This window comes from Oryctolagus cuniculus, chromosome 14, assembly GCF_964237555.1.
Source record: "Oryctolagus cuniculus chromosome 14, mOryCun1.1, whole genome shotgun sequence".
In the NCBI taxonomy this organism is placed as follows: domain Eukaryota; kingdom Metazoa; phylum Chordata; class Mammalia; order Lagomorpha; family Leporidae; genus Oryctolagus; species Oryctolagus cuniculus.
The window spans coordinates 6807168-6834006 of NC_091445.1; the positions used below are offsets into that span (position 1 = coordinate 6807168).

The 26839-nt window shown below is 45.2% G+C and overlaps 1 protein-coding gene and 1 long non-coding RNA gene across 7 annotated transcripts in view; one reads left to right on the top strand and one right to left on the bottom strand.

The window, feature by feature from the left end:
- The first annotated feature begins 1031 nt into the window (after positions 1–1031).
- On the top strand, positions 1032–25926 carry LOC127492860 (uncharacterized). Its single transcript, XR_007922689.2, has 3 exons — positions 1032–1380; positions 6465–6641; positions 18483–25926. It is a non-coding gene; the product is annotated as an uncharacterized lncRNA (long non-coding RNA).
- HAPLN1 (hyaluronan and proteoglycan link protein 1) overlaps positions 4116–26839 on the bottom strand; it is a 79193-nt gene continuing 56469 nt past the window's right edge. For 5 of the 6 annotated variants that reach the window (XM_008261911.4, XM_017344572.3, XM_070056880.1 and 2 more), the window contains 3 exons: positions 15009–15380; positions 8135–8437; positions 4116–5956 (listed from right to left, as the gene is read on the bottom strand). In XM_008261911.4, the coding sequence (XP_008260133.1) occupies positions 5667–5956; positions 8135–8437; positions 15009–15380 (965 nt within the window). In that variant the 3' untranslated portion in view covers positions 4116–5666. The remainder of the gene's footprint in view (positions 5957–8134; positions 8438–15008; positions 15381–26839) is intronic. The other variant, XM_017344574.3, reaches the window with a different exon arrangement.

The following is a 26839-nucleotide window of genomic DNA, read 5'->3' on the forward strand; positions in this document are numbered from 1 at the left end:
GTATTATATCTGGGATCTTTGTTAAATAAGTAGATTTTGGCTGCTCTTGTCACAAAGTGTGAGATAAAACATGAATCCACTTTGCTATAGTACCTGTTATATTTACACATATCCTATAACATGCTGTAAGCCTCAAATACACACAATATAATTTATATAGACAAAGAATATTTTAATTGCAATCCAGTTGAAGCCAGTTCTGTGCTTCTTATTCTCATTGTTGGTTATAAATATCAAACTAACCATGTATCAATGGAAGGACTTCCGGTTTTCCCCTAAACATCTCCTCAATCCTGGCTGCTTAATAGGACCAGTGGCGGGGGCTTGTTTAAAAAAGTCCCGATATCCAGGTTGTAACCTTGGTCCTAACTGTAGGGTAGCACATGCTGGGGGAGGCCTCCAGCCTCAGTGTCTGACTGCAGCCGCTGGGTGATTCCCAGGTGCCTGCATGACTGTTTGACCGGCACACTGGCTGCTCATGTGCACCCCACGGACGATTGGCTTTGATACAACATCCTTTCTATCAGAGTGGAATTCGCTTCTCGCCCTCTGGAGCCTTGGCTCTCAGCACAGGAGCAAGCATCTTCGGTCAAGGAAGGACGTTCAGTTTGGCAAAATTAGGGCACAGGAGGAAAGACAAGGGACTGCTTAGCTTCTTCCGGGGCTCTCGGCAACCAGCTCATAGGCACCAGTTTGTCAGGGTAATACAAGCAAATTCAAGTCTCATTCTCTTCAAAGAACAGCTTTCCATAGTCCCTGAAATTCTAGCTTGCTTCTTTTCCTCTGCTTTCTGCACATAAAAAAATTATGGCCAGCAGAATTTTCATTGATGAAAATTCAAAGGCAGAAGCATTTAAGAAACTAAACACACTCATTCACATACCCACACCCACACCCATACCCACATAAAGAGAAAGATCCCATAGATACCTCATGCAAGATAAAGAGCTGGCAATTTGGCTCTTTGCCCAGAAAGAGAAACAGAAATACACAGCATTCTTAGAACTCTGTTGCCTTCCAAGAATCTTTTATTGGTTGAAAAAGCCAATCATTCCATTGTTGGGTAGTGGGGAATCAGCTTGCTCTGCACGCCGACTGAATGCGCACTGAATTAACCAAACTTGGGCTGCTGTTGAAAACCAACTAAAGCAAAGATCCATCTATTGATAGCTGAGGCACAAGATACTGGACGACCCCAGTGGACAGGAGAGCAGCAAAGATGAACTGAGAAGGGAGTTTGCTCCATTTCACGGAAGGCTCAGAATCGTACCCTGGGTTGGCTGGCGTTGTTCAAGATGATGAGTGGCTGTGCAAGGGACGGAAAAGTACTGGCTTGAAAGCAGCATTCAGAAAACAAACTTTGCTGCTTACAAGAGAAAAGTATGTGCAGTGCACCTCCCCTAGCGGGGTGGGGGGAGGGGTTGGTAGTCTGCTGTCAGCTTCCAAAATTGCATTTACTGAGAAACAAAGCCTGCAGACCATTGGAAGAGTAGCTGAGGTCCTAGACATGGAGGTGGGAGAGGAAGTGCCTTTGGTGTCCACTTCTTAATGTATCTATCACACTCCCTAATAATCCTCGGCATTTTTAACCCTCGTCCCACCTGGCCATCATGGACACAGCCCATGCTGCTCAAGAAGTTTTAGCATTCAGCCTGGTCACTTGGTAGGGAGCTTTTTGAGTATTGTAAGGTCCTTCTGTTTCAGTACCAAGCAGGTTTTGTATGTTACCAGGCTGTAATCTTATGCATAATTGCTAGTAAAACAAAGCTATCCTTTGACTAAGAATTTAAATACTGATGATGATGGTTTACTTTGGTATCATGACTGGTATGTTGGCTCCCTCAAGGCAGTTCAGTCTTCTAAAACAGTATTGGAAAGCATTTAAAGTATACTCTTCTGTTTGAATGTCAACCACCCTAAGTCAAGGAAGTCAGTTTCGCTGAAGTCACAGAATAAGCATCAGATCCCAACACCCAGCAATCTATGTTTATACATCGGGAAAATTACGAAGTTATTTTTCACCAAAAATTCAGAGTAGGGATGGAAACAGTAGAAAATATTTTCTTACTCTTGGTGTGTAAAGTGCAAGGGTGAAGGACTTTATTGTGAAAATAAAAAATTTAATACAGAGAAGTGTCACAAAGGATCTTGGAGTATATTAATCTAGTCCATGCACCAGAGATTTTTGGGTTGGTTCAACAGGTGAGCACAATAAATTATGCTTTGAATAACAGATAAACAGAAAAAAGTCGATAGATTCTAGATGGTACTATTAGATTCTGGATGGTACCATTAGCAATGGCACAAAATGTGCTTTTTTAACTTGGCCAAATTCTGAGAAATGGAAGCAGCTGCTGTGCCTACAGTGGGAACTCAAATGTGTCAGAACAAGGAAGGATAAAATGCCTTTTTGCAATTACTGTAATTTACTAAGAGAAGTCACTAAGAATTTACAACTCAGAAAAACCAAAAGATACTGCAGTGAGACAAAATTGACCTTTAATGTTTACCACCAGTTCGTTGTATCTTACAGAAAATGAAAACATTTTTGTCATACAGATTGGTTCTTCTCAAATCTGTACTATCAGTAAATTCCTGTAATGCTGATTTTCCACTCAAGTAGCTTAGAGACTTCGGTATTTTTTTTCATTGCACACCACTGCTGTGTCTGGTAGTAGTGTGCTATAAGTTACCTTCTCAGCAAAGCATGTCAGCAAGTCCGTCATCTTTGTCAATGCAGTATGCACCAAAAATTGGCGACTGGTTTCTTTCAACCCTCTCCTACTTAGTGGTCAGTTACTCCATGAGACCACCATATTCTTTGGAGTACTGAAGTCAAGAGACCCAGTATGGCTGCCAGCAGCCAAATGGGAATCTCCATTGAGTCTACTTCTAATTGCCAAAATATAAGCAACAGTATGATGGCATCAGATAAGCCTTTGACAGGTTCCGGCCCCCTTTCTATGAGACAGTTGAGTTTTACAAATACTTTTGTTGGCTAAAAATCACCGTGATAAAAATGTGGCAGCACTCAAAGATGGTTCCAGTGTTCATGTAATCAACTCGCTTCCATGTCTACTGTCTGTGTGTAAAATGCTTGTCTGTTGGGGTTTTCTGATGTAAGTGAAATGTGCAGATACACTTTATCCCCCATATGGGTCACAAGGGCTAATTATGGACAGGATGATGAAAACAAGATTTCCTAAGCCAATTTCTCATCTCACTCCTTGGATATTCTTGGCACCAGTGTAAGGAGCGATTTCTGAATCAGCCCGTGTCGCACCAACTTTGTGTTAGAAAGGTTAGCTCCGTACAAGCCCTCTTTCAGACATTGTCAGTGAGGGAATGGAGTAGGAAGACAGACATTAAATGAGAAAAAAAAAACAGCAAAATGAGAATATTTAAAAAGACCCCTTATTCAATTGGGAGTCCAAAAGGTATGAGGATTCCGATTCCTTTGGTTGAATCAGAAGATAAAAATTCTTGCTCACCAGTATTCATTCTGTGGAGATTTTTTTTTTTTACAAGAATGAAAATCTGGTGTGCAATTGGTATAGATTTTAATCTGCTAACAGTCACTCCAGGAATTTTGATGAGCACCAATTCCCATACTAATAAGTATTCAAAGGTTAAGAAGTACTACCATGCTAAGCATTATAAAGATAGAATTCTGTGATAACTGGAAATTATCTACTTGCCTCCATAGAAATTTCTTCTCACATTTTCCTTGTCATAGGTAATGAACGTTCCAGGAGCGCTCCCTCCAGTATCTGAGGCGTCAGAGTTGCCATTTTGGAGATAGTCTTCTTTTTAAAATACATTCATCTTACTCTAGGTCACTCGGGAAGTTACATTTATGCCGGCAATGTTGGAATTCAACCTCACAATGTCTTTGGACTTGAGTGTTGTACTATTTGCATATCCAACCAAGCTTTAAAAATGTGCATGCATACATTGTTGTCTTTTAATACGAAAGCATCCGAGGCTCTCCAGATCAGCTTTGGAGAAGGAAAGGACCTACTATTATTTACAATAGTTTGTCTAGATAACATACAAATATCTATATGGTTTCATGGCCTTCCAATTGTTCTATACCTTCCACACACGTAACCACATTGATGGAGTAAATTTATTAGAATTATGACAGCTTTTAATGCAACCACAATCAATTCAAGAAACAGATTTATTTACTCATGTTTATGGGAGGAAAATCTACATAAAACATTCAGGAAAGCACACCAGCTAGGTCATACTTGGATTATTAGACTAAATCCCATTTATTAGAACTCATTGCGAAACAATGGGAAACCATGAAATGGAATCTGAATACAAATATTGGTCCCTGTGTGTGTGTGGGGGGGTCTCAACAGTCATAAAAATGTAGGAGAACAGAGCTTTATTTAGATTGGAGCTGCCAATGTGGAAAGTTGTTTTTCTGAAGCTAGATTTACCCTTTCAGTGAAAGCCCTGAAGATTTTAGTGTAAACTCTTGGATGCTAGCTTCAGCATTTCATTTATACCTAATGGTGACTGGCGAGAAAGCAACGTCTTTCTTTTTGGGAGAAGGTTGACAACTACACTGCTGATACTTTTTTCCCAAGTTCAGGCACCAGTTGGGCTTTCTAGTGTATTTACAAATAGGAACAGCAAGAATTTTGAAACCTGGATCTTTGTTTCTTGGTTAGGCAAGAATAGAGTTATTCATTCATTCATTCGTTTTGTAATTTAGAGCTTTTTCACGTAGTGTAAATAAGAAAAAATATTAAATAGTTTAAAGTTATTTTTATAGGACAATAACATTTCATAGGCTAACATGAAGTGAAGCTGCTAAATTTTACAACTTTTCTGTCCAGCAGTTTCTCTATATAACTGCCCTGAGTAGATGCTAAATGCTGCTTAGCAAACGGCCCTTAGAATTTAAATATAACTCTGTAAAGCTACTCAAAAGTTTAAACAAGTCTCAGACATGTGTGATTGAATTAGGAGAACTAGAAGTGTCTCACTGATTAAACGTTACCTGCTTATGGAACTCTCACACTTCCTGTACGTGGGATTAGTAAGGGGTTCTAACTGTGCTTGTCACTAGGGACTGAAGTCCATGTGGATTTTCTTTTGGGTCAAAAAAAGGCAGGATTTAAGAGTAAAATACTCGTGGAGACTTGGCAATAGGAACTTTTAGAAAAGTATAGATTGTTCCCCTGTGGAACAGTTGTGTGCAATTTCTCAAGACTGTTTATGTAAAGAAGCCCATATTTCAAATCTGTTGCTCTAACTGGTTTACTGTAGTGCATTTCAAAACCGTAGGAATGTGTAAAATTTGTGCTTGTGGGAGCTGCTTCTCTGAGTAGCTTTACTTGCCTCCATTTGATCCTAGCAATTCTCAAGCTATTGCATGCCCCGTCCAGGAGAGGGTATCTTGTAGGGATGACGTAGCTTAAAAGGTTCGGCTCTAACGCCACCTTACATAGCGCTTCCCTTAAAATTATATTAATTTATAATATATATCGAATGATAGCTTTACAAAAACAAATCAATGAATTGGTCTTTATGAAAATGACTCTTTACAGTAAGTAAAAAAAAGGGTTATCACAGTTTTGGTAACTTGCATGAGTTCATATTGAAAAGAACCTTTCACATGTTCTTAATGACTTGAACACGGGGCACCCTCAGTTGTATGCTCGGAAGCAGTAGACACCATACAGCTTATGCTTTTTGTCTGGGAACCCCACGAAGCGCACGGCCGCCTCGGTAGGGCTGCAGCGCCTCCGGGGCCGAGAGATGGGGTAGCGCACGCTGCCATCGGCCAGCCAGCCGGCGTCGCAGCGGTCATACCCCAACAGCTTCCAGGCGGCGAAGATCTGGCCCACTTTGGCGATCTGAGCACCGTCGTTGAGACAGGCTTGCACTGCCTCGTCGTAGGTCAGCTTGGTGGGGTGGATCAGGTAGTAAAAGCGGCCTGTGGACAGGAGGAGAGGGGGTCACTGGGCCGTCTCCACACCGAGGAGAGGAAGCAAGACACAGGAGTCCTTCTCCACAACAGGGGGGGCAAGGAGCAGCACCCTTCAAGTTGTCAGGACGAGGGGCTGGCAATTAAATGGAGTCCCTAGGGTGTTCCCCGGTAAATCGAGTTTTTCCCTTGCCCCCTTAATATGTGGGCAGGCGTGGTCTTTGAGAGCTTTAGAAAGAAAAGGGCAATGCCAGATGCAGTTTCTGTCGGCTAATTAGTGACTCAAAAGCCCTTCTCTGGCCCTAGAGAAGACAGAATTCGCCCGTGAAAGCAAGAGCTATTGAAATTCTAGCCATAGCAGACTGGATCCCAGCACAACTTTCTGGAGAGGCAGAATTTGAATGTGAAAGGATAAAAAAAAAAATTTCCTACCATAAAAGTCCATTTAAGAAAGAAATCAAAAGCCCTCAAGTCCTTTTCAGTACAGGTATCAATAAGACATTGTTCTCCATCAAAGACTAGGGTGCGAAAATGCATAAAGTACAGGAAGTCACTTGCTGCGAATCCGACAGACTCGGCATGATAATCCAGCCCGCCTGCGCTCACTAGCAGCGATGAATTTGTTGATTGTTTTCAACTTTGATCTGCTGGAGCCCTGATGCCTCATCATTTGTTGACTGCACAGGAAAGACAGGTTCGTCACAACCCCTTCCTGGACAGCGCTAATGACTGGGGTTCTTTCTGTAAGTGTTAAACACGTGTAGAAACCAAAACTGGCTGAGTGACGTCATACACACCACTTGCAATTTTCTCTGTCGTCACAGTTAAAGGTAAAAGAGAACCAGATTCTTCTCTCTGATCATACACTGGGATGTGCCACCCTCTTGCCTCTCCTTACGCACAGGTAATTCAAGTACAAATGAATGCTTGCCCCTTCTCTAGACTAAGATGTGATAACAGCCGAGGGCCAAGTGCCCTGGAACACTGGCTGATGGTTAGTCTGTCTGGGTTCTAGAGGTCGGCAAACTGCAGCCCTGGAACCCAGCGTGGGTGTAAGCGAGATGGCGTGGAGCACAGCCATCTGCCGGGTGCTGCATGCGGCTGGCACCCGGGCGTCGACACCCAGAAGGGTGTAGAGCAGTAGAGACAGACCCTAGGGCCAGCAAAGCCTGAAACCATTTACAGTGAACGTTTGTTGACCCCAATCCTGTTCCATTTTTCCCCTGAACATGTCCGTTGGGACTGAAAAGATAAAATGATGGGATCAGGGCTTGCTTCATGGACGTGTGACCTGTGTGTTATACAAGGTCCCACACTTTTCTGCTCATTTTTTTTTTTTAGCAGAAAAACCCCCTTTCCATCCTTTTCTTCTTGGCATTTTCTTCCTATTGTTGGCAGAGAGACAAAAGAGGAAGAGACAGACTGAGGGTACACAAAGACTGGCCATCTGCTGGTTCACTCCCCACATGTTCACAACAGCCAGGGCTGAGCCAGGCTACAGTCGGGTGCCATGAACTCAATTCCCATCCCCTATGTGCATGGCGAAGGCCCAACTACTTGAGCCATCACCCACTACCAGCTGCGGTGGGCAGCCCCAGGAAGCTGGAATTGAGATCAGAGCCAGGCCTCAAACCCAGGCACACTCATATGGGAAGCAGGTGTCTTAACCACTAGGTCACAGGCCCACCCTTTGGTCATGGGGCAAATGACGAATCTGGCCCTGGGTGGCAAAGAGCCAGGAGTTGCATGAAAGCAACAACAAGGCACCAGGCTGATGCAATGTTTGCCTCTGCCTGGACTTCCGGTGCTGGTTCTACTTCACTTAGCAAAGCCCAGGCTAAGACAGCAAGCAAATCATCCATGCGAAACCTGACATTGAAACTGAAAGAGGGATACGAAAGGAGCTGAGTCTCGCGGACAGCTTGTAGTGGCAGAATCAGCAGAGAGGGACCCCATCCCCCATGGCAGTTAAAATGCATTTTGTAATAAAACGTGGGTGCAGTAGAATGAGTACTAAAAATAGGCCTGACTTACGTGGATATTTTCAGTATGATTTTTAAGAATTTCTTAGATCTTTTCAAACAGCCGCCACGCTTCCAAGGCTTTTTTGGGTCTTTATGCAAATAAGACCAAACGCGAAGATAGCAGTGTAGGGTGGGAAGGAAGGCGGGGCGGTGGACGTCTTACCGTTGAAGTTGGATGTGAAACAGAACACATCATATCTGCTTTTGTCTTTATCCCAGAACCCGTAGTTCCTGACGCCGGGCACCGTGTTCTGGCCCCCGCAGGGCTCCCTGGGCTTGGTGATGGGGTACTGCACTGAACCGTCGCTCAGCCAGCCGGCGTTGCACCAGTCCAGCCCGCCCCGCCAGGCGTCGTAGAGCTGGTCGAAGGAGGCGATGACCGCGTCCTGCTCCAGGCAGGCCTGCTGCGCCTCGTGGAAGTTGAGGTTGTAGCGCCCCAGGCGTGGGAAGTAGGGGAATACCACACCTGTCCAGGGGAGAAGGCAAGCGGTCAGCACAGCTCCGAGCCAAGCCCAGTTGACTCCAGCAGACAAGGGGGCGATGTTTGGTCAACTTGGAACAGTTGCTCAGCTCTAAGCACCCTGCCCCATAATTAGCTCTGGGGTTTGATGACTTCGGAGGCTCACTCCTTGGGGAAGAATCCAAGCATTGTTAGAATTCTCCTGTCTGAAGATGAATGAACGTTTGTCTGGAGGTGTTAGCTTCTCAACAGCTCTCCCCGAGAACTTACCTTGTGCTGCTGGTGCTTAACCTTAAACCGGACAGTGACTGAGCCCTTTCCACTCAGGATAAGCGCAGTGTGGCCCCAGGGGCGTGGACAGCAAGGATTGAAATTCCCAGCATTTTAGTAGTAATCATTCATATGTGGTTTGTTTTATACAGCCTTACACCTGCGCTCCTAAAACTGGCAGATACGAATTTCTCCAGGCGGCGCCGCAGCTCACTAGGCTAATCCTCCTCCTGTGGTGCCGGCACCCCGGGTTCTAGTCCCGGCTGCTCCTCTTCCAGTCCAGCTCTCTGCTGTGGCCCAGGAAGGCAGTGGAGGATGGCCCAAGTGCTTGGGCTCTGCACCCGCATAGGACACCAGGAGGAAGCACCTGGCTCCTGGCTTTGGATCAGCGCAGTGTGCCGGCCGTGGCGGCAATTTGGGGGGGGTGAACCAATGGAAGGAAGACCTTTCTCTCTGTCTCTAACTGTGCCTGTCAAAAAAAAAAATTCTCCAAAGAAAAAGGGCATCAGGTGAAAGTTAAATTCCTTCACATTTCTGCACAGTGATGCGTCCCTGCAACAGTAGCACCATGGTTATCGGTCTCAACTTAAAAAAAAAAAATTCTAAAGGCAGCATGACGTAGAGGGAGACAGAGATCGAGATCTTCCACCCCATGGTTCACTCCCCAAATGGCTGCAGTAGCTGAGACTGGGCCAGGCCAAAGCCAGGAGCCTGCAACTCCAACTGGGTCTCTCCCATGGGTGGCAGGGGCCCAAGTACATGCACAATCTTCTGCCTGCCCAGGATCTGCATTAGTAGGGAGCTGGATTGGAAGTGGAGCAGTTGACCCTTGAACCAGTGGTCACATGGGATGCTGGCATCAGAGGCGACAGCTGAACCCATTATATTACAATGCCAGCCCCATCTGTTTTAACTTTTAATGCAGTTCTTAATCTTACCTTGTTTTCCACCCTGGATTAGCACAACTAAAATAAGAGCCCTTGTTTAAAAATATTTCCATTACTACTCTTGAGCTTCTATATGTATATACTGCAAACTGAAATTAAGGTTTTCAGAAACATTCTTAGCACAAATAGGGAAAAAAAATGCTTCCCTAAACTTTTCCAACTTAATCAGCTACTGAGTAGACATCTGTTGATTATCACTGAAGAATTAACTATTTGGGCAGAAATCCCTGGTCAGTGTGGACACAGCGACTTGGCAGGTGCCTTTGGGAAGATGCCATGACTCTCCAAAAGCACCATTTCTGGTCGTTACTGCTTTTGGCCAAACAACCGCTTTCTCACCATGCTCTGCACACGTTCTGTAAAGGGTGGGGATTTGCAGATTAAAAAGCTAAGTCGTGTCACCTGCTCCACTTTGAGAACGACCACTGTTTCTGACCATCTTCCCCATAATTAACAGGACAAAGTTTCAAGTGAATTTTCCAGGGCTTGTTGTGGAGTCTTTGTGTCCACTTAAAAATACTGCAGCAGCTCCGACACGAAAGCTTGTCCCACTGACATAGTAAACTTGGTGGGTTACATCCCTGGTGCTGTTTTATGGGCCTACAGACCCTTTACTAACAGACAATTTACTTAGAGCGTCACCTGTGCACAGGAAATATTTTGACGTATTGTCTTGCAAGACTCTAGAGAAGGAAAGTGCAGTAGACTCGGGTCAGCTGCATACCCTGAAAGGCTCGTTACGGCACGTTTGTCCCCCAGGGCTGTCCAGCTGGCACCGTCCGCTACAGGCAGGGAGCCAAGAAGGCTTCCTGAGCTCCTCCTGCCTTCTCAGGTTCTTGGCCGCGGGATCTGTGAGCTGAACCAGAGCCAGAAAGCGGGAGGAAACGAGTCGGTTGCCACCGGCTCCTGCTGTGGTGAGGGGTGGGCATGCCTGCAGAGGGTTCTGTCTGGGAAGGGCTCTGTCCAGGCTCCCGGGAGGAAGCCAGCCAGCCAGATTCTGCAGTGGTGCAGACCTTGTGTGCCCTCGAGCCTCGTACCCTCTCGCAGCATCCTTGAGGATGTAATAGACGAGGCCTCTACGGTTCATCCAGTCGCCATTCCTTTGCAGCTGGATCTCAACTGAAATCTCAAAGTGCCTCCAACGGATGCAGGATATAAACCACTCAGGATGAGTTCCATTTCCCAAATGGTTCAAGGTGATAGCTGCAGAGACTGTAGGCTGTTCTAATTAATAATAATCTGGAAAATTTTCAGGTTTCAGTTCCATGTGGTATAATTTGGCGAATGTTCGTGAGCATTGAGCATCGAATTTTCTTTAGTAATTTGTCCTTCAACAATCACTGATTGTAACTGAAATGGGATTTAGTTTCTAATCCAGGATAATCTATTTTTAGTTGCTTTTAAACACTCATACAGTAATTAAAGTCAAAGCAAAATCTTATGTTAAAATTTTAGTAATTTTCATTTGCAAAAATAAATGGTCAACTTGCTATCATATCAACTCAAGGACTTCTTTAAATTTTAATTAATGCTGATGATGCTACAAAGCACATATTTCAAGTAAATCAAGGTCGACTTCTGTGCCTCACTCACCGACGTTTAAAAAGCTGCACTGTATTGTGCACACCTGGGGACTTCTGGAACTGCATGCTTGTTAGTACTTTATTTACCTATTTTACTTCCATCTAGTTAAGATTTCAACATCCCATTACAGGAACCTCCTCAGCTCTGTTGAAAAACTTTGATTTTTTACAATTGTATTATGGAGCAAATTGTTGCCAAATTTTACCCAGTATTAAAAAATACCATAAAAAACAATGAAATCCTGATTTTTGCAACAAGATTAATGTAACTGGAGACCATAAGATTAGTGAAATATGCCAGAATCCGAAAGACAAATATCACATTTTCTCTGATTTGTGGTAGCTAATATAGAGTATAAAATATTTATTGTATGTGAATGAAACACATTTAGGGACTTGATTGTTGTTTATAGCCCTTGTCTATATTTCTCCCGAAAGTGGTCTTTCTTTTGAGTTGCGGAACTCTTCACAGTCTTAGACTTAATGTTTCACTAAATAAATTAAAACTGCATTATCACAAAAACTACAAAAAGGAAGAGAGGAAGGTGGGGTGGTAGGAGAAGGGAAGTATCTTTTTCTTAGAATTGTATCTACCAACTACATGACATCTGTTCGCTTTGCAAAAAATTATAAAAATAAATATTCATAGGTAGAAAAGAAGGGCTTAGGATTATTTTCCATGTAAGATCTGATTCATTTATCCTACATAGTTATTAATTAAAATACAACCAAGGCTCTTGCCTTTTCCCTAAAGGGTTGGTATGTGTCACAAGTGGATAGATGAGGATGGCACATCACATGGAAAATAATACCAAGGGGTATGGAGAGAGAGGTCAGCTGAGGTATTTGGAGGACGTGTTATTTAAGGTTTGTGTCATATAGCCCAATTCGTTGTATTTGTTGGCAAATGAATACCAATTTGTTAGACTTTTCCAGAGTTTTTAAAGCCTGGTATACACAAAAGCTAATTTCAGTAACACCATAAAGTACATATTTCTAGTAAGAAAAAGGCAGAAACCATGTAGCACAAGTAATTTTGCCTTCCTTTATGCCTCTCATAGTGTCTACCAGAGCTGTGCATTTATCTCATTTTTCTATTTCTGAAAATTATGAGACAGTTTTTATGTATCTGGCCCCATCTTAACCAGTATCAAAGTGGTACAATTTTAGAGTTAAAGCATGATTTTTTCCTAAAGATTCATTTTATTTGAGGAGAGTGCAAGAGAGATCTTCCACCTGCTGGTTCATTCTCCAAATGGCGGCAATAGCCGGTGTTGGGCCAGGCCAGGACGAAGCCAGGAGCTGCATCCGGGTCTCCCACATGGGTGGCAGAGGCCCAAGGACTTTGGCCATCCTCTGCTGCTTTCCCAGCCTCGTTAGCAGGGAGCTGGACAGGAAGTGGAGCAGCTCTTTAATCGTTAGAGTGCTTTCCATGCCTGCTCCTCCCCCCATTGCCTGCACACTTTTTGTATTTGAGAAGGTAAATGCTTATGTGGAAAATTTGTTTGTAACCTTGGCATTAGACTCCCTATAAGAGATCATGTTTAGCAGGTACAGACAGACACATTTGCAAATATTTACAAAACAACATGTGATAGAGCTATCCTGGAAGTCTGTACAAGATACTCTAAGAATATCGCAGTCATGAATGGGGGTATTGACCAGCTCTCATGGGCACACTGGTGAGTTCAGTATGACCAAAGGACAGGTGCCAAATTGTCTAAGTAATTTGGGGGCCTTTCACTTCTGAAGCTGTAGCTGCTAAATGCTGTGCCTTTCTACAATTTCTACTCCCTCCCAACCCCATCAGAACTTCTCCCTCCTGTGATCATAGTGGAGACAAGGTTAGACTTCATCCATGGCCCTTGGTTATCAATGTGCAGGTCTAGCCACAATACCTTTTCCTTAAGTCTCAATGAAGGAAATGAGCAGAACAAGTAGTGCATATGACTATAGCAATCTGTACTCTTAGGTTACTGAATTCTGCATCATTTTGTTAAGAGTCTTAAATGAAAACAGTCTTGGAATTCTTTGTATCTCTTGGCACCAAAGCAGCAGCTGTAAAGATATTGACCAACTGAATCAGTGTCTTAGAGCACACTCACTCGGCTCCTATGCATTTCCTGCGATGGGGGAGTGGAACCTAAGCCTGGAGACCACGGAGATTCGGGATGGTTCAGGGTTAGTCAGGACACAGCTTGTTCCCTTTAGCACTTCTAACTGTGCCCTGGAAGAAGCCTTGACTTCATGGTGCCTTCCCCTCTACCACATGCAAAATCTGATCTTCAAACTATGGAAGAGCAGAATTCACACGCAAAGCCAGGACACCCAGCAGTGGCATCCAATGAGAATTTAGAAATCCATTTTTTTTTTTTTTTTGACAGGCAGAGTGGACAGTGAGAGAGAGACAGAGAGAAAGGTCTTCCTTTGCCGTTGGTTCACCCTCCAATGGCCGCCGCGGCCGGCGCACCGCGCTGATCCTAAGCCAGGAGCCAGGTACTTATCCTGGTTTCCCACGGTGTGCAGGGCCCAAGCACTTGGGCCATCCTCCACTGCACTCCCTGGCCACAGCAGAGAGCTGGCCTGGAAGAGGGGCAACCGGGACAGAATCCGGCGCCCTGACCGGGACTAGAACCCGGTGTGCCGGCGCCACAAGGCGGAGGATTAGCCTATTGAGCTGTGGCGCCGGCCGAAATCCATTTTTTCATTGTAGAATCTGTCCTGGGAGGGCGGGGGAGCTTCTGGGATACACACACCGAAAGTGTAGTCGGATGTATGTCAGGAAGCAAAGTGTTGTATCAGTGCAGCCAGCATTCATCGCTCTGCGTCAAGTTAACGCCAATGTTCATGGAAAACAAGATGTCTGGAGATGCATGATAAACTAAGGAGAGGTTTCCCCGACAGGGCTGGGCAGTGTCCAGTCTCTGGATTGGGTGATGCCTATGAAATCCTTTGGTTTTGCCCCAAGACAACCAGAGGGGGACTCAAAATCCAATACATCTTTAGCAGGCTAATGTTTAAGTTGACCCTGCGAATAATGCTATAAATATCCAAATGTCCCTTGCAGAAAACATGTCTCCCTCCCCTTCTAAAGGGTGAGTGCTGGAGAGAGGCGAGGTGAGGGTGGGTGAGAACATTTTCAATTCATACAGCTTTATGCACAAATTGTTTTTGAACCTGCTGAAGAAATGCTGTACTTAAGAAACGAAATTTCCCCCCCAAAATGCCTTGACCATTTGGTATCCAAAGTATAAGGCACTCTGGGCCATTGGGGAAAAAGTACTCCTTTATAAGAATTTTTAAACGAATCTAGAGGTTACTTTTTTGTTAAGTTTTTGCAGAGATTCTACGGAACACAATTACGTATATCTTAGTTAGCAGATGTCTTTTATAATACTAGTCATTGCTTTGAAATGGAGATAATTTTAGAAACATAATAAAGAATCCAATCTGAATTTCTCCATAACCATATAATGGGATTTAAATTTTGAATAGCATAAGGCAGTTTCTGAAAATGATTAATTCAGTTCCAAGGCCTGTGCCTCCTAGTTGCAAATAGTTTCAATTTTGGGCAAAAGCATTGTGTGCACCTTGCAAATATGCAAGCTGGAATTACAAGGCTGACCGCAGAATACAAAAGAATCAGAAACAGGCTGTGGTGGAGTTCCGGTTTGTCCTACCGTTGCCATGGCAACCACTAGATACTCTTCATCACGAGAAAGAAAGAGCCATGATTAATGATCACGTCCAAGTTCAATACGATTTATAGACACCTACCTTGTAAGTCTAACGCTACCACGGCAGTGTCGTCTTCCAGCCCTTCAATCACCTCACACTTGTATCTCCCATAATCCTCCAGGGTGAGGCCGGTGATGACAAGGGACGCGTCGTTCTCACTGCCACCCTTCAGGAACACTCTGCCCTGGTAGCCTCCGTAGGTTTTCTGGTGGTATCCCATGGAAACAAAGACATCCACTTCCCTGAGGTAATCTGAAGTTAGCTTGGTCCACTTGATTCGGATTTTGTGGATTCCTGAGCCGAATGCTGTGGGGTCTCGGTAGAATTTGCACGGCAGGGTAACATTGCCACCACGGTGTGAGAACACCTTGGCCTGCTCTGCTTCCACCAGGAGACGGGGGCCGTTTTCTGCTATAATTAAAGACAGAAGAATCATGAGGGCGCTTTAGGAGGTACTTTGTACAATGAAATGTGCTATGCTTATAGGCCATCTGACCAGGGATAGCTTTGGGCGATGGTTTACTCCACTGAGCCTGGGTCGGGTCATGTAGAAAGTCTTTCCCATTTCCTGGAAGGCATGTGTAAGGTGCTCATGTCTCTAAAGCACTGGGGAAAAAGGTGTGCATTGTAGTCACTACAAACATTGGATACAAAATCTATTGCTACTCGAAGGTCAGTGATGTTGGCATAGGTTCTGTGTCTTCCATTTTTGTGGTTATGTTGTCCTTTTATATTTGATGTCAAAAATGTAGGAACAATACCAGGAGACATGGTAGAGTTCCATGAGTATTTCATCAAGATAAACCAAAAAAGTTCCAGGGTCCAGTATGCCCTGCTGAGCTTTCTAATACGATAAGTCTTTACTACAGTTATATAAAGAATGGGGTTTACTTTCTCTGCACTGTTCTGGCCAAAGAACTCAGGTTATCCTTACATGGTAGCTTCTGTCCACACCCTTACCCGTAGTAGTCTATTCTGGAGTATTTCAAGTAACATACGTTTTATTCTCACACATGGGCTAAACAATACAGGGATATTTTTAGTGAGTGCCTTTGAAAAATTCCAGAAGAAATACATTCCTCAAAACCTGAATGCTGAAAATGTAACCAAAACTCTGATTGGCCCCTCCCTCCTGTCTTTACTTCCTTAAATATCCCTCCAATCCCTCTTCTTTGTTTTTCTACAAGGTCTTACCTGCAGTTATCTTACGCTTCCACCTTGTTTTGCCTTACCCCCTCCCCTTCTTTAGCTCCTCCCTCTTCCAAGGACTTCAGTGCCTGCCCAAGAGCAGGACAAGGATCCAAGTCGTGCCCAGTCAGCAGGGCAGTGATTTTCAGGCCTTGGCTTTCTCTGGGATTTCCCCTGGTGAGCCCACGGTGCTTTTGACCTTGACGCACGCTCTCAAGGATGGGATATAAGAAATGGCCACGTGCACCTTCCTGTCCAAGCGCAGCTTGCAAGAGCTGCTGGAGCTACTTTTCCTGAGGCTCAGCGGCCCTCCTGCCTTAGGCGAAAGGTACTGGAGAGTTGTTGGCCATGAAACAGTCCAGCCAGGCAGTAAGCCCTGGGCAGAGCAGCCGCCCACCTCCAGGCAAATTCCAGTACTCGGTGACATAAGGGCATGTGTAAGATGCTGACTTCAACATAAAAAGTGTCCAGAAAAGACCCAGTATGTCTATTTTGATCATGCAGCAGTCAGAATTAGTATTTAAAAGTGGGCATATCATTTCTGACAGTCCTCATTTTCCAGACCTGAAAGGCTTCTCCGTGTCATTCACGCCTTCAGTTTCAACAGATAATGAAAGCGGAGGAAATGGCTTCACTTAGCATCTACCTAACATGAATCACAACTCCAGCTCCACAGCATTTCCTTTACAGTCCATTCTGTATTTTCCTGTTTAGACTTAGGGAAGCTCAGGAGATAAAAGCTCAATCCACCCCACTCTATCCTACATACCATTGGCCTTCTACGACAGTCTAAGGGACTGAGCGCGAGTTCTACCTGCACACTGGCAGTGTCTTCTTTCTGGGAGGAGGAAAATGTGGCAGGTGCGACCACAGACCCAGGATGCCAGAGGGGGAGGGGGGGTCTCCTGGGAGCTGAGCTTAAGGTGGTATGGATTGAGTTTAGATTGGACACAGCTATAAGGAGTCAGTTTCACGGTCCTTTCAAGTTGTTTAAAGTCAAAATTGACATCCACATGCACTAGGAACGAGTATTAAAGAACGGGGCTTTAATGATGTACAGACCTGGTTAACCTCATCTCAAATTACTAATGCTGTAGCCCACTGGCAAGGTGTGCAGCCCCAAAGATCCACTTTGCATCTGTGTGAATTAGGGGTAGCTATTCCTACCACGTAGAGCTGACCTAACGTACATAGAGCCCTTGGAACAGCGGCTGACCAAATAATGCATGAGTGTCCTAGCTGCTCACTGTTGCTACTACGCAGATTCTGCCTGGTATTTGAGTATGATATGGGCCAATATTGGGCCCAATTTCTGTACACACTAACCTTTATAGTCCCACTTCTCAAGTTTGGAACCATGTGCAGTGAAGAAACACATAAAATACCATCTGTGTTACAGAGGAGACTTGGAGACTTGGGCCGCTTGCTGTAATCAAAAGCTGTTTCTCAACGAGTACAAGGTCTGACTGTTTTACAAAGCAAAGAGCTCAAGCAGACAGCTAAACTCCAAAGGACCTAAGACTGCTCATGTTTCCCCCTGTGCTTAAGTGCAAATCGAGTTGTATTTTCCAAGTGCAGGCCTCTCTTTCTCTTTCTCACTTCTACTCCAGCATTCTGAATAGAGGATGAACTAACTATACATGGTATCACATCAAACAACACCAATCCCCTGACTTCACAGAAAATAGTTTTTCTAATTCCTTTCTTGGTGGTGGTAGCGGGACGAAGGGTTGTTGCTGAGGCAGTAGAACTCCAGGAAGGATGTAAAACATTGAGTGACTAAGGCCCATTTCTGCATCTCACAACAGATGGACCTGGGTTTGACTGCCAGCTCCAGACCCGGACTCCAGCTTCCTGCTACTGTGCACCTTGGAAGGCAGCAGTAATTGCTCACATTGGTCCCTGCCGCCCGTATGTCAGACCTGGACTGAGTTCCTGGCTCCTGACATCAAGCGCTGGCCTGGCATTGGCGTTGGAGAAATGGACGAGTAGATGAGAGCTAGCTAGTAGTCAGTCTGTCATAAAGACTGTCATCAGGTTCCATGCCAGAGGCTGTCATTGCAAGCATCAGACAGGAAGCACACTGAGCTGGATGAGAAAGGGAGGACAAAGACAGCAGAGAAGGGAACCTGGAGCGATGCTGCCCACCTCTGCAGTCTTGCTGAGAACAAGTCTTGAATCGGATCATTGCACTTGAAATCCTGCATCAGCTTACAATTAAACCTAAGTTAATAAAAACACCCCGGTCATCAGCCTCAGTACTTCTTTTCATGGAAGAATAGAACTAGGTAGCACTCTAAGTGCTTATGTTCCCTTTTCTTTCAGTGCACAAAGGTGAACACAGACCCTCGAGTATCTTGTTGAAAACCTTGCTGACTGTGTCCTGAAGTGAGGCCATATGTCCAAGATGCATGGCTAAGGGGACCGAGTTTGCAGAACGTGCAGTTTGTAAGTAGGCAAACTCCCTGTTTCCATCTGTGTGGGTCCCTGACGGGCTCACATGACTCGATGCCCTCCAGAGCCCGGAGTTGTCTCCAGGGGAGACAGTAGGGCCTGCTGGGAGCCCTGACGGCCCTCGCTGAACCTCTTGATGATATCTGCTGTGAGGTCCTGAGGACACCAAACAACGAGAGTGATGTCCAAACAACTGACCCTTGCTGTGTAACTTAGACAAAGCCTTTTAAAGAGGAAGAGGCAGTTTCAGAAAAACAATTTAAAAATATGGCATTGGACCATTGCTTACTGTTCTCAGTTTTTTTTTAAGGTTTTATGTTTGAAAGGCAGAGTAACAGGGAGAGAGAACGTCCACCTGCCAGAGTTGGGCCAGGCTAGGAGCCTTGAACTCCATCTGGGTGTCCTACATGGGTGGCAGGGGCCCAACTACTTGGACCATCATCCACTGCTTTCCAAGGCACATTAGCAGGCAGCCAGATCAGAAGTGGAGCAGCCAGGACTCACACCAGCACTACAACAGGGGATATTGGAATGTCATAACACCAGCCCCTGTTCTCACTTCTATTAAAAATAAAGAAAATATTGAGGTGGGGAGCAGTGTACACCAGGGGAATCCAGGTAACAGAAAAAGGAAGTTTCTGTAGATCAGATTTTTTAAAGGTAATGTGGATTGTCTGAGATAATCAGCGATGATGGTGGTTGTGTTTTCCGCCGTTCTGAAAGTGAAGCAGGCTGTAGACTTTTGGATTTCCTAGACCAATGAAAACAAGAACAACTGGAAAACCTACTTAATATAGCTAAATAAAATGCTAAGCAAGGACATTCAGTATCAATCCCTACCCCCATCATTCAAATTGGTTTTCTTGTGACAAAATATATATTTAAAAGTGTGTCATTTTAACCATATTTTACAATTTAGTGTCACTCGCTACTTTCATCATTACCACTTGTTCAACCATCATCCCTCCCTCTTTCCAAAATTTTTTCAGCTTTCCCAACAGTAAACTAATAATTTCTTTCCAACATGCGTAACTGAGAGGCATAAACCTAATTGTCAGCTCCACGATCAACCATTTGGAAAACCCTGACAAGGTTTTAAAAATATTTCCTTCTTCTGCCGCATCTGCCATCACTCTGGTAGGTTTGGATGTGCAGGACTAACACTTTGGAGGATGTTTTTTCCTTATGGTAGCCAAAGCCTGCAGGAGGAAAAGAAACCAGAATGGATTCTAGAAGCTTTTGCCATGCTTACTACTGTCTGCTGACATCAGTCATAGTCGTGGCTGTGTGTTTTACGCAGCATCAGTACAGTACCTTTTGGCAATAAGAATGTACACCTGAAATACACCTGTGCAGAGAAGGCCTATGCTCCCCCCGTGGGAGCGGACAGCACCGGAGCTTGTTAATGGAGAATACTGTTTCAAAATAAGAGACATAGAATTTAAGTAGAATATATAATTTGGATGTTTTGTCTCTCATCGCACCTGACACATTACATTTGACTTGGATATACAATTTGGGAAAAATGTAAGTGCCTTATTCACTGAACTTTGTTATTTTGTTTCTTTCACACTGAATGAATTTAATTGTTCTTCCAACTGCGCACCACGTCAGGTAACGTCCAGCCTTGGGTCCTGTTTCTGATGGGTCTACTTGGTTTGCATCTGAAACCTTTCCAAGTGCCCTCCCCTTCACTGCTCTTTCGGAGGGCTGACTGCTTCCCATTGGTCAGCAAAGCTGGAGCTTGCTTTTCCAGCAGGTCTAGGATGCAAAGGATTTCGAGTCTTTTCGCCAGCAGGGCGGACCCGAGAGCACAGATGGGAAACTAGCTAGTCCTTGCCCTGGGCGCTCAGGTGCGTGGAGCTGGAATCTTGCATTTGTGCCTGGCCCCTCTCTGCTCTCAGGAGGAGATCAGACTTTGACCTGGAGGAACATGAGCAACTGTGCTTCTCGCCATTTGTGTTAACTCAGGGGTCCGGTCTCTTATAAACCGTGCCTGAGGGGTGAGGTGCGTAGGGAAGGTGTGAGAGATACTCACTGAGTTCTCAGCCATATTTTTAACATTCTTGGATCGTGCAAATGTGTCGGCTCTATGCAAACTAAACAAAGATATGAAAGTAAATAAAAAAACAGATAACTGATTGGCCACTGTGGGCCACATTATTGTCCAAGTTTCATTCTAAAAAATAAGGGTAAATACTGTATTTTCAGACCCTGAGGGGGGCAGGAATTTTCCTTCCTGAAGGACATCTTTGACCTTTGCCATACAAAGCTGATGAGGGTGAACTTGTCTCCTTAAACGGGTACTGGGAGGTCGTAAGGAACTCTAAGGGTCAACGGAATCTAGTGTAGAAGCCACTGTTCTGGGATGTATACCTGTTACTGTACTGAAAAACACCATCTCTTCTTTAAAAATAACAGAAAGGGGATTAAGATTTTACTTAATGCAGAGTTACAGAGAGGCAGAGACACAGAGAGAGAGGTCTTCCATCTGTTGGTTCACTCCCTGGATGGTCACATAAGTTGGAGCTGGGCCAATCTGAAGCCAGGAACTTCTTCCGGGTTGCCCACGCGGGTGCAGGAGCCCAAGGACTTGGACCATCTTCTACTGCTTTCTCAGGCCACAGCCCAGAGCTGGATCAGAAGTGGAGCAGCCGGGACTTGAACCAGCACCTATATGGGATGCCAGTGCTGCAGGCGGCAGCTTAGCCTACCATGCCACAGCACCACCCCCCTTAATTTTTTTCATCAAGAAATCACCAAGTGTGAGGGAGGGGAACTCTGTTCTGCTGATGAAGTACTTTAGGGACTGTTGCCTTCCCATGTTAACGATCATTTCCCTAGTTTTCTCAGTAGTGGTTAGTGGTTAACAAACAGACCAGGGGCTAACGCTGTGGTGTAGCAGGTAAAGCCACCACCTGCAGTGCAGGCCTCCCATATGGGCGTTGGTTCAAGTCCCAGCTGCTCTACTTCCGATCCAGCTCTCTGCTGTGGCCTGAGAAAACATCTGAAGATGGCTCAAGACTTTGGGCCCCTGCACCCACGTGGGAAACCCAGACAAACCTGCTGGCTCAGGATGGGCACAGATCCAACCATTGCAGCTATTTGGGGATTGAACCAACAGATGGAAGAGTTTCTTTCTCTCTCTCTCTCTCTCTCTCTGCTCTTCTGTAACTCTGCCTTTCAAATAAATAAATCTTAAAAAAATAAGAATGGCCCATGCCTCTTGTGATATGTCACCTAAACTTTCTGTGCCTTGGCTTCCTCATCAGTAAAAAGTAAGGCAAGCCACCTTCTCAGGGTTCTTGTGTGGCTTGGATGAGATAATACATGTTTAGAATTTAGCCTAGTGCCCGGCCTACAGCACGTGCCCAGGCAATGGTGACTCAAACACAAGCAGTTACTGAATGTCCAGTGGGCCACGGGGGAAAACTCTTCCATCTTCTATGCTCCAAAGACAGTGCCTAGAGACTTCTGGCTCTTGAGGAATTCGCCTTCCAACCACCCCGGATGACTCTCCCAATCTGGTGGAGTTTTGAAGGGCACTGGTTCACCCCCCAAAACTACTCGGCTATATGCAAACTACACAAAAATATGAAAGTAAGTCAAAAACAACAGATTGGCAACTGTGGGCCACATTATTGTCCAAGTTTCATTCTAAAAATAAGGGTAATTACTATTTTTTTCAGACCCTGATGGGGGCAGGAATTTTTAGTGCGTAGTGCAGAGCAGTTCTGGACTACCCCTGAGAAGACTTAAGCAAAGTTCTGTCATTTTCTGCCTCTCATCTGTATGCCCCTTCTCCCCTACCTCCCGTCTCACTGTGGATCTCAGCTGATCTGCACCTGGGGTAGGCATGGAAGGTGTGTGCTGCCCGCTGACACCTCACCTTACTGCGCCTCATCCTACCATTAAACATCACCATGGTATGGGGCCAGCACTGTGGCATAGAAAGTAAAGCTGCCGCCTGCAGTGCCGGCATCCCATATGGATGCCGGTTCGAGTCCTGGCTGCTCCTCCTCCGATCCAGCTCTCTGCTATGGCCTGGGAAAGCAGTAGAAGATGGCCCAAGCTCTTGGGCCCCTGCACCCATGTGGGAGACCTGGAGGAAGCTCTTGGCTCCTGGCTTCAGATCAGTCCAGCTCCAGCCTTTTGGGGAGTTAACCAATGGATATAAGACTTTGTCTCTGTCTCTCTCATTCTTTGCCTTTCAAATAAATAAATCTTAAAAAATAGGCAACACTCAGGTAAGGACAGAGAGCTGCCCATGGAGGGACTCAGTGAAGATTAAAAAATATATAAAAATCACCATGGTGGTTTTGGGAAAATGTCCTTTCAGACCCAAGAGCAAACGTCTTTTCAAAGTGACTATTTTCTTCTGGAACAAAGTGAGATACATGGACTGGGATAGGATGGGGCCATTTTTACCCATTTCCTCAAACAAAAGGCACCAAGAGCAGGCTTAGCCAGGGGCTGTCTGGTCCCTTGTGGGTCAGGAGCTGAAGAGCAACTGCCTAAGTGCGAATGCAGATTTAGATCCTGATAAAGGGCTTGCCTGGGCCCAGCTATGCAGCGCCCCCTCTAGGTCTGCACAGGCTGCTGCTTACCAGGTGTAGGGAGTGGTTCCACACCTTCCTAAGAATTATGTTCCCCAGTCCTGATTCAATTAATTCAACAACTGGAGATGATTATAGCACTTTTGTCAACTTAGAACTGTCTGCTCTGGTTAACACTGTTCAAAATGTAAATCTATGTTATGTTAAAGATTTATAAAGGATTACGTTCTACCTTCTTATTTTAGACTGAGAAAAAAGTGAGGGTATTGTAGATTAAGGAATGCAAAAGAAAAAATTAGAACATTCCCGAAATATGTTGAATGACTTAAGATAAACATGCTTTCGAGGATTGTAATAGAGGTTTGTTTCCAAGGTTATAAAGAAACAAAACATTAGCATGAGTCATTCTTTATGCCACTGTAATTATTCGTACTCCTTCCTTACCTAAAATAGGCCTTGGGGCTGGCGCTGTGGCACAGTGGGTTAAGCCACCACCTGTGAGGCCAGCATCCCATATGGGCGCTGGTTTGAGTCCCAGCTGCTCCATGGCTGATCTAGCTCTATGCTAATGTGCCTGGGAAAGCAGTAGAGGATGGTCCAAGTCCTTGGGCCCCTGCCCCCACCCAGGAGTACCAGAGGAAGTTCCTGGCTTGGGTCTGGCTCAGCCCTAGCTGTTGTGGCCATTTAGGGAGTGAGCCAGTGGATGGAAGATCTCTCTCTCTGCTTCTCTCTCTGTAACTGTGCATTTCAAATAAATAGAAATAGATGGTTTTAAAAAGTAGGCCTTAAGGTGCTCAAGGAATGGATCCCAGATCTCACGTCCAGGCAGTGCACTGTAAGCTGACGACATCTGGAAGGTGCTGAAGGGACTCTGCGGGCTGCAGCACGGCTGAGGCCAACATCTGCACTGGCCGGCAGGACCTGCAGCCCCCGCCCCCCCCCCCCCCGGCTCGGGCGGGAGCACCTGGTGCCGCAGGTTGGTTAAGCCGCTGCTTGAGGTGGCCACGTCCCATGTGGGAGTGCTGGTTCAAGTCCCAGCTTTGTGGTTTCTGGTAAAGCTTCCTGCTAATGCGTCTGGGCAGCAAAAGATGATGGCTCAAGTACTTGAGTCCCTGCCACCAGCATGGGGGACGAGGATGGAATTCCTGGCTACTGGCTTGGGTCTGGCCCAGCCCTGGCTGTTGAGCCATTTGGGGAATGGACCGTTAGATGGAAAATCTGTCTCTCTGCCTTTCAAATGAGCAAATAAACAAATCTTAAAAAAAAAAAAACACAGTGTCAATCCTGGAAGCCAAAGGTAACTTAAAACATCTTTAGATTTCTGATTGTTTATCCGATAACTGAAACTATAGAAGATAAGGAGTCAGGTGTTAGGTTTAATGCTAGAACAAAACAAAAGGTCAGGCAACCACACATGCCCAGGCTGGGCAGGGAGAGGGAAGTGAAGGGAGGGGCACAGCTGTAGCGCATGGGCGGCCTCACTGTCTTTGAATTCCATTTTTCACAAATGTTTGGAAATAGCCTCAAATATGTTCATTCTCATTTATTTCAGTATGTGTGGGATGGCTGCTGATTATTTGTAACATAAGCGATTAGTTTAAGAATCTTGATTTAGGGGCACAATTGGATGTAGATACATCGTTGGCAGTCTATGACTGTTACATTATGCATCTTTTTTTTTATTTTTTTTTTATTTTTGACAGGCAGAGTGGACAGTGAGAGAGAGAGACAGAGAGAGAAAGGTCTTCCTTTGCTGTTGGTTCACCCTCCAATGGCCGCCGCTGCAGCCGGCGCACCGCGCTGATCCGATGGCAGGAGCCAGGATCCAGGTGCTTCTCCTGGTCTCCCATGGGGTGCAGGGCCCAAGCACCTGGGCCATCCTCCACTGCACTCCCTGGCCATAGCAGAGAGCTGGCCTGGAAGAGGGGCAACCGGGACAGAATCCGGCGCCCCAACCGGGACTAGAACCCGGTGTGCCGGCGCCGCAAGGTGGAGGATTAGCCTATTGAGCCACAGCGCCGGCCATTATGCATCTTTAGAAACAAAGTATTCTGTGTACATGGAAGCACCTGATTGCAACATTAACCATTTAATTGCCTTTTAAATATTTAAAGCTGCTTAAGGACTTTTGTTGATGACCTTGTGCTCAAAGACAAAGCAGGGGCCGATGCTGTGGCATAGCAGGTAAATTGCCAACACCTGTACTGTCGGCATCCTATTTGGATGCAGGTTCAAGACCTGGCTGCTTCACTTCTGATCCAGCTCTCTGCTGTGGCCTGAGAAAGCAGTGGAAGATGGCCCAAGTGCTTGGGTCCCTGCACCTGCGTGGGATGACCTGGAGGAAGCTCCTGGCTCCAGATCAGCCCAGCTCTGGCCTTTGCAGCCATTTGGGGAGTGAACGAGTGGAGGGAAGACCTACCTCTCTCTCTCTCTCTCTCTCTGCCTCTGCCTCTCTAGGTCTGTTTTTCAAATACATAAATCCTTAAAAAAATCACAAAGCAAAATGATGTAAAATCATATGCAGATTCTTAGACTACAATGGATAATTTATCATATTTTTCAAAATAAAAATTGTCCATAACATGTAACAGCAGGGAAGAAAATTTTCAATATAGGAAGTAAATTTTGAAAACAACAAAACAACAGACCTTCTATTTCAATTTTTTAAAACTGGTCATGTTATTAGTCATAAATAGGACTGTATTTCTCAGTGATTTCAGGCTTAACAAATTTACATTATACTATAATTTATGAGGAAACACGCCTATTTTTAATTTTCCTTTCTTTCTGTTTCCACCAAAGGGTAATTTGGATCTAAACAAGCAGCAATTTCCAGGACTTTCCAGGAACAAGCCACAGCTGGCATAATGCCAGACAGAATCATCTAGAAGTAGAAACTTCCGTATTTCAAATTATGTACATTCAATGATTTCCTTCAGTGCAAAATTCTGCCAACATGTTTAAAAAAGATTTACTTAAAAGTCAGAGCTGGAGAGAGGAAGAGACAGAGAGGTCTTCCATCTGCTTGTTCACTTGCCAGATGGCTACAGTAGCCATCGCTGGGCCAGGCTGAAGCCAAGAGCTTCATCTGGCTCTCCTATGCAGGTGCAGGCACCCGAGGGCCTGGGGTATCCTCCACCGCTTTCCCAGGTGCACTATCAGGGAGCTGGATCTCAACGGGAACAGCTAGGACACAAACTGGCGCCCACGTGGGATGCTGGCCTCAAAGGAAGTGGCTTCACCCACGGCACCACAACGCTGGTTCTGACCAAAACGTTTATTGTTAACTTTCAGTCACTCTTTAGGAAAAAGACTGCCTTTCCCATCTCATCCAGTTTACCTACTGAACCACAGCAAGTGCTTCGTGTTCTAAAAGACTTTGGTAGTTTTTTATAAAAGACTGATCCTGTGTCTGTGTTTGTATCCCTTATGTCCATGTGCCCTTGGAACACACAGTGTTTGGAAAGGGTAGGGAGACCTCTTGTTGATTCTGTTCAGCACCCTCCAGCTCAGTTCTTCAGTGTAAAAACCATCCTACCCTGAGCTTGTCCATGCGGAGACTTGTCACAGACGACACAGCAAAGTCCCGTGGCCCACCCCTTTCCTTAAACCAAGGTTAAGATGCCCAGGGGTCTACTGTCCACTGGAAATCCCTGTTGTGGTTTCACACAC